This window comes from Lolium perenne, chromosome 2 (genome assembly GCF_019359855.2).
Source record: "Lolium perenne isolate Kyuss_39 chromosome 2, Kyuss_2.0, whole genome shotgun sequence".
Classification (NCBI taxonomy): Eukaryota; Viridiplantae; Streptophyta; class Magnoliopsida; order Poales; family Poaceae; genus Lolium; species Lolium perenne.
The window spans coordinates 10,586,645-10,594,745 of NC_067245.2; the positions used below are offsets into that span (position 1 = coordinate 10,586,645).

General features: G+C 44.8%; 1 protein-coding gene across 1 annotated transcript; it reads left to right on the plus strand.

Moving 5' to 3' along the window:
* The first annotated feature begins 1,592 nt into the window (after positions 1 to 1,592).
* LOC127331124 (UDP-glucosyltransferase UGT13248) lies at positions 1,593 to 3,786 on the plus strand. Its single transcript, XM_051357193.2, has 3 exons — positions 1,593 to 2,522; positions 2,743 to 3,127; positions 3,240 to 3,786. The coding sequence occupies exons 1-3, from the start codon at positions 1,836 to 1,838 to the stop codon at positions 3,575 to 3,577; spliced, it is 1,410 nt and encodes a 469-aa protein (XP_051213153.1). The 5' UTR covers positions 1,593 to 1,835; the 3' UTR covers positions 3,578 to 3,786.
* The last annotated feature ends 4,315 nt before the right edge of the window (positions 3,787 to 8,101 follow it).

Sequence of the window (8,101 nt, forward strand, 5' to 3'; positions counted from 1 at the left end):
GACGCATACTGTTCATAGGCCAACTAAAACGGACAAAAACGAACCGTTTGAGTCGGTGATTTGGGTCGACTCGCTAGAGATCCCTTATCGTTTTTTCTTGCTTGGGCGGACTGTTCTAGCGGGAGAGGCCATTTCGGCAAAAAAAAAAAAAAAAAAAAAAAAAAAATCAGGAGAGGCCATCCGTTTGTACGTCTGATTGAGTAGTTGATTTTTGCTTGGAGATTTCACCAAGCTAGCGAAAACAGCCTTTTGGATTGAGCTCGCGGCAGTAGCGAGGGAGCTCAGGAACTGTGCAGGAATTAATTATCTGTTCTTTCGCTGGGAGGAGATGTCGTACATAGATCGGATGAAATTTGTCGTGTGTGAAGTAATTCCGCTCCGTTATTAGCGTCTAACAACCCTACTTCAATTTCCATGATGATACTGTGTTGTGCGTGCGTGACGTGCCACTGCACGCGCCTACACCTACTCCCATCCTCGTACGCACCGGCTACGCACCAAAACAAATCAATTATCTTGCGCATCACGAATTTAATTAAACAAATTCAATCCATTGGCTACTACTCGTGCTTCTTAGTTTCTTTTTTGCGAAAACTACAATCATCTCATTTTTTCTTAAAGTCGCGGTGCTTCTTAGATTCCAGTGCATCAAGAATGTAGCTGATTGTATCTTTTACCTACAGTAGACTCCTCAGCCTTCAACGACTCCAATAGTCCAACCTGATGCATGAAATGCCACTAAACCACTCAAATATAGCAAGCCAAATAACAGCATGCGTGCATTTGGTATATAACAATCCAAGTGATATTAAGCACCCAGATCACTCTCTTCTTACCATGTTCAGTAGCTACAACTAGATAACTAAAACCATCGAGTGAGCCAGCCAATCCTCAACAATTTGATAGCTACACAATATAGTTTCCGTTCGAGATCAACACAGGACACTAAACCAAAGCAGCACGAATACAAATGCTAATCAGCACAAGCAAGCTCTGCTAACATAGACCAGCCATAAAAACACCACAGGCCATCAAATTTCCTAGCTACACAACATAACTTTCATTGGTGATCATCACAGAACACTAAACCAAAGCAGCGCAAATACAGTGCCAATACAATCACACGATCAGAGTCCTAAATGAGAAGAGACAAGAGAGGAACCTGACACTCAACTAGACACACCAAGTCGAAGACGAAGGCCACCGCTGCCAACCGGATAGATATGGCGGGCCATGGCTACCTCCTAGCCAGCTCCACCAACTGGAAATCTCCTGAGATACAGAAACACATAGAAAAAGGAAGTGAACAATCAAGTCATGCAACAATTTCCAAGCTAGATATTCAGAGTACATGTACATGTCATTTCAGAGCTAGGCGAGAATTTGTCTACTTTCTACATACTCAATTCAAACTGGGAAATAAACGATTTCCAAGTCACAAACAACTTAGATGCAGATTTCTCATTCATCAAGTCAACTAGATTTAATACAAGTCAGGTTTAAGCTACTTTGTTAAAGTAGTGGTCCAGATCAGCTCCAAAGAGCTCCAGGTTCTGCCCACATTTAATAGAAGTCATCATATCTAGCCTACCCCAATTTGCTTGGGAAAAGACTTTGATGTTGTTGTTGTTGTTGGGAAAAGCCACTCTTCCACAATCCTGCAGCACCTTCCTCGTGCCTTCAAGAGCTAGCTACTCAACTCTAGTGCAAAATCCAGTTTCGCCACCAGACAGAAAGCGTGGAAACAAATTTGACGGAGCAACCTTGCGCGCCACTCTGCTTCGAGTCTATTTATCCGCCGATCCTTGACCAGATAATATGGGAACACCGGAAACATGGACACCACCAGCGAGAGCGTGAACCATGGAGGTGGCGGCGGCGGCGGCGGCGCGAACGTCTTCTTCCTGCCGTTTCCCGCGGCGCAGGGGCACACCAACCCGATGCTCCAGTTCGGGCGCCGCCTGGCCTACCACGGCCTGCGCCCCACCCTCGTCCTCACCCGCTACGTGCTCTCCTGCACCGACCCACCGGGCGACCCGTTCCGTGTGGCCGCCATCTCCGACGGCTTCGACGCCGGCGGCATGGCGTCCTGCCCGGACCACGCGGAGTCCTTCTCCCGGATGGAGGCCGCCGGGTCGGAGACGCTGCGGGAGCTCCTGCTTTCGGAGGCGCGCGCGGGGCGGCCCGTGCGCGTGCTGGTGTACGACCCGCACCTCGCCTGGGCGCTGCCCGTGGCGCGCGCCGCCGGCGTGGCCACCGCGGCGTTCTTCTCCCAGCCGTGCGCCGTGAATGTTATCTACGGGGAGCTGTGGGCGGGGCGCATGGCGCTGCCGGCGACGGACGGGCGTGAGCTGGTGGCGAGGGGAGCGCTGAGCGTGGAGCTGGGGCCGGAGGACATGCCGCCGTTCGTGGCCGTGCCGGAGTCCCATCCTGTGTTCACCAGGACATCAATTCGGCAGTTCGAGGGGCTGGACGAAGCGGACGACGTGCTGGTCAACTCATTTCACGACTTGGAGCCAAAGGTAAGCCATATACCCGGTCTGCTCTGCTCTAGTCGGTCACTCAATAAGTTTGGCTTCATACACTCTCTCTCTTGTCATGCACGTTTTGGGCAAAACCATGTTAAATGTGTCTCAAACAACACTCCACATAACAAGGATTTAGACCATGTAAAATGTCACAAACCACACTTCCACACAACCAAGGATTTATTTGGTTTTTTACACCTTTTCAACTGAGCAGGAGGCAGAGTACATGGAGTTAACATGGAGAGCAAAGATGATAGGCCCAACATTGCCATCATTTTACCTCGACGATGATCGCCTTCCATCCAACAAGTCTTATGGGTTCAACTTGTTCAATTGCGATGCACCGTGCATGGATTGGCTAGACAAGCAGGAGATCTCGTCTGTTGTGCTTGTATCATATGGGACTGTCTCCAACTATGACGCAACTCAGCTAGATGAGCTTGGAAACGGACTATGCGATTCCGGCAAACCTTTTATATGGGTTGTTAGATCAAATGAGGCACACAAGTTATCTAAAGGCCTCAAGCTCAAATGTGAGAAGACAGGATTAATTGTTTCTTGGTGCCCACAACTTGAGGTTCTTGCACATAGGGCGATCGGTATGAGATATCTCTATATTTCCTTTACTCTTTTTTGGCCATGCCTACTAAATAATATGGTATCACTCTTTCGTATAAAAATGCATTTTAATTCATGAAAATATACATGTAGGTTGTTTTGTTACCCATTGTGGATGGAACTCAACACTGGAAGCAGTTGCTAGCGGTGTTCCTCTTGTCGGCATTCCACATTGGGCAGACCAACCCACAATCTCAAAGTATGTGGAGAGCGTTTGGGGCATGGGTGTGCAGGCACGAAAGAGTGATATTGGATTCCTAAGGAGTGGGGAAATCGAGAGATGTATTAGAGAGGTGATGGACGGGGAAAGAAATGATAAGTACAAAAGGAATGCTGCAAAATTGATGCAAAAGGCCAAGAAGGCTATGCAGGAAGGAGGAAGTTCAGACATGCATATTGTTGCATTTGCGGCAAAGTATTTGTCAATTTAAAGCTATGACAACACAATCTTTACTTCAAAAGAACCATGTATGTAGTGATCTCAGCCCTGCGGATGCTACCAGAGGGCAACATTTTGTGTATGTTTTTAAATAAAAAGCAATGGAGGAAGCCTCCACAAATGCTCCACAAACAATGTTTTGTTAGGGGAGTCGATGTACAATCGAACCACTCGGTTTCCACTAATGCTGGAATTTTCGTATATTACTAGACTATGAGAAAAGGTCTAGATGTTATATTTCATTTAAATAATGCCCATAAATTCACATTGAGAACAATAACCATTACTAGAAATTGACAATATCATATTTATATGTGTTTTGTGGTGTTTTCTCCACAGAAAAAATTGTGTACATTAAGGAATAATGATTATTATTTTGTTTCGGGTCAAATTCTTTGGACACATTGGTTGATGTAGAACTAGGAATTATCTACCATTTCCCTACCAAAAGTAGAAACATATATATCGTACAACAACACAAAAATGTCTCTGTTTTAATCAAAAATAGAAAAAAACATTATAAGTATGTATATATAGTAGAACCATGTCTCACATGGCCTTGCCAATTGCCATCACGTCGTATCTCAAAGTACAAGTTAGGGTCTTTTGGAGTCAGTTTGATTGCTCTTTTTTTTTTCGTCTACGGAGATCTTCTCACTAGTGCCATGCTGGACTGGGTCAAGTTCAAAATCATGTTCTGCATCTAGTTTGAATGCTTACAATCTCATTTGTGCACCGTGGGAAAAAGCACACACGAGATTTGATTGGCAGTGCGTAGCCTGAGGTTTTGAGTGCTTTGTGTTTTAAAAAATTAGATATTTTCACATTTAGTACTTCCAGAAACTATAGCAAGGAAGTCTAAAAAAGCTGCCCTTTATTTTCTAAAAAATCAAGAAATATTGGTAGTAGGAACCACAATGGTAATTGAGTGGTTCAAATTTACTAGAACCATTAGTATATCGTTTCACCTCATTAAAAATCCAACTATTTTCTTCGAATATCTTGAATGAAACAGGACGAATTAAGATATATAGGTTGAGTGCGACTTTTGTAGCCCGAACTATATATAGTTTCTTTTTTGAAAAAAAACATAAATTTTAAAGATCCAAGAAAATTGAAAAAATAGATGTTGGAAATGATGTATTCTATCAATGTGCAAATTTAAACTCGGAAAACTCTTGCATTCCGTGTACTAAAAAATGACGAGATCTACGTAAGGTTGACCTTATCATCACCGGTGCATGAGATACAATTCATTAAATCTCTGCTAGACTGCTTTCTTAAAAAAAAAAAAGTAATTCCAAGACCTCTGCTTCGATTGATGCACATAGCCTTCTCCTTTTTTAATATTGTTCACTCTTTATTCACTAATTTTATGATGTAAAAATCAAAAAGAATATTCTAGACTTCTTAACCTACCATTCTTACCATCAGCTATTGCAAGACAAATAACTTTAACTCGATAAATACTTTGCTGCAAATTCTGCAATATTCTTGTCAGAGCTCCCTCCCTCTTGCATTGCCTCCTTGGCCATGTTAATGAATTTTCTAGCGTTTGCACGGTACTCCTCTTTTCTCTCTCCACCCATCACCTCTTTGATGCAGCCATCCACTTCCTTCTTGGTGACGAAGCCTTTTCTCATTGGCCCGCATCTAGAAACAACATGCTCGTGTACTAGGGTTGTATTGTTATTACAAACTAGCAAGTTAGCCCTCGCAAATGCGAGGGCAACATCTAAAGAAGTTTTTTACCACTAGTAGAAAAAGAGGCTTCCGTCCAGCCCCATTAGTCGTCAAAATGTAGGAACCGCGACTAATGGGGTCTTTAGTCGCGGTTCGGGAGGCGAACCGCGACTAAAGACCTGGGCCCAGCGCGCTCGGTGGCCAGCTGGTGGACGGGAGGGGCTTTAGTCGCGGTTGGCCAGGCCAACCGTGACCAAAGGTCCTCAGGCCTGGCCCGAAGGCCTTTAGTCCCGGTTGGCCAGGCCAACCGGGACTAAAGGCCCATCCCTATAAAAGGACCTCAGCTCACTGCACTTAGCCATTTGGTGTCACTTCTCTTCACAAACTTCACAAGGGGGTGTTAGGTTTGCTTTTGGCTCCTCTTATGCACACAAAGTGTTTGATGAAATGCCCCAAGAGCATGAAACAAACATGATATGAAGTGTCGGAGCCATACTTGAGCTTCCTCATTTATTTTTTCCTCCTCGATCGCGGTTAGCAACTTGAACCTTTCATATGTGTCATTGATAAAATATGCATGTGTGTAGTTCATTGTTTAATTTCTATTGTTTGTAGCTAGTTAGTTTAACAAATGCATGATGGTTAATTATATATTTTATATTATAATAATGCAGATGAATCGGCAATAGATGTACGGTAACCGACTCTCCGGCGAGTTCACTACGGGTTTGAAAGATTTCCTCGTAGTGGCTAATGCGAACAAGCAGAAGGGTTTTGTTATCTGTCCATGTGTTGACTGTAAGAATCAGAAGGGTTACTCTTCCTCAAGAGAAGTTCACTGCACTGTTTCGCACGGTTTCATGCCAAGCTATAATTGTTGGACCAAGCATGGAGAAAGAGGGGTTATAATGGAAGAAGATGAAGAAGGGGATGATTTCATCGATGAAAACTATCTTGATCATTTCGGTGATACTTTCATGGAGGATGCTGAAGGTGGGGAAGGTGAAGGGGAAGGTGAAGAAGAGGCACGTGATGAGTCCGCTGATGATCTTGGTTGGACCAATGCTGATGCACGGAGACCTGCGAAACTGAAAAGGAGAGGAAGAATTTGGATCGCATGTTAGAGGATCACAAAAAGTCGTTGTACCCAGGATGCGATAATGGTCTGAAAAAGCTGGGCTGCACACTGGATTTGCTGAAATGGAAGGCACAGGAAGGTGTAGCTGACTCAGCATTTGAAAACTTGCTGAAAATGTTGAAGAATATGGTTCCAAAGAATAACGAGTTGCCTGCCAGTACGTACGAAGCAAAGAAGGTTGTCTGCCCTCTAGGTTTAGAGGTTCTGAAGATACATGCATGCATTAACGACTACATCCTCTACCGCGGTGAATACGAGAATTTGAATGAATGCCCGGTATGCACTGCATTGCGTTATAAGATCAGAGGCGATGACCCTGGTGACGATGTTGAGGGCCAGAAACCCAGGAAGAGGGTTCCTGATACGTCTCCAACGTATCTATAATTTCTTATGTTCCATGCTAGTTTTATGATAATACCTACATGTTTTGCTCACACTTTATATCGTTTTGATGCTTTTTTCGGAACTAACTTATTAACGAGATGCCGAAGTGCCAGTTCCTGTTTTGTGCTGTTTTTGGTTTCAGAAATCCTACAAAGGAAATATTCTCGGAATTGGACGAAATCAACGCCCAGTATCTTATTTTTCCCGGAAGCTTCCAGAGCACCGAAGAGGGGCCAGAGGGGAGCCAGGGGGCCCCACCCCACAAGGCGGCGTGGCCAAGGGGGGGCGCGCCCCCCTATGGTGTGGCCCCACCAGGACTCCTCCGAGGCTGCCCTTCCGCCTACTTAAAGCCTCCATCGCGAAAACCCTAAAAGAATAAGCCACGGGATGAGAAAATTTACGCAGCCACCGCCATCGCGAAGCCAAGTTCGGGGGACAGAAGTCTCTGTTCCGGCACGCCGCCGGGACGGGGAAGTGCCCCCGGAAGGCATCTCCATCGACTCCATCGCCATTTTCATCGCCGCTGCTGTCTCCCATGATGAGGAGGGAGTAGTTCTTCCTCGAGGCTAAGGGCTGTACCGGTAGCTATGTGGTTAATCTCTCTCTCATGTACCTCAATACAATGATCTCATGAACTGCCTTGCACGATTGAGATCCATATGATGAGCTTTGTATCACTATTAATCTATGTGCTACTCTAGTGATGTTATTAAAGTAGTCTATTCCTCCTTCATGATATAAAGGTGACGGTGTGCGCATCATGTAGTACTTGGCGTAGGTTATGATTGTAATCTCTTTTAGATTATGGAGTTAACTATTACTATGATAGTATTGATGTGATCTATTCCCCCTTTCATAGCTTAAAGGTGACAGTGTGTAGGCTATGTTAGTACTCGGTCTAAATTGCAATGATCTATTATGCTCTAAAGGTTACTTAAATATGAATGCCAAATGTTGTGGAGCTTGTTAACTCCGGCTTGAGGGAGCTCTTGTAGCCCTACACAATGAATGGTGTTTGTTATCAAACAACAGAGTGTATGTAGCACAAGTGAGGAGAAGTTATTTATTTTTTATGTGATCAATGTTGAGAGTGTCCACTAGTGAAAGTATGATCTTTTTTTTTCTCTTTTTTTTGCTTTTTTTTTGCTTCAGACGGAAGTCAACTGCAGGAAGGAGATCGATCTCAGGAGAGCAGGGAGATCGATCGGGGGGCGAGAAGGGAGATTGAGCGGAGGCAGCATGGAGATTGGCCAGCAGGAAGATTGGCTACCACGAGCGATTGGCACACGCGGCCACGCGTGGGACGTGCGG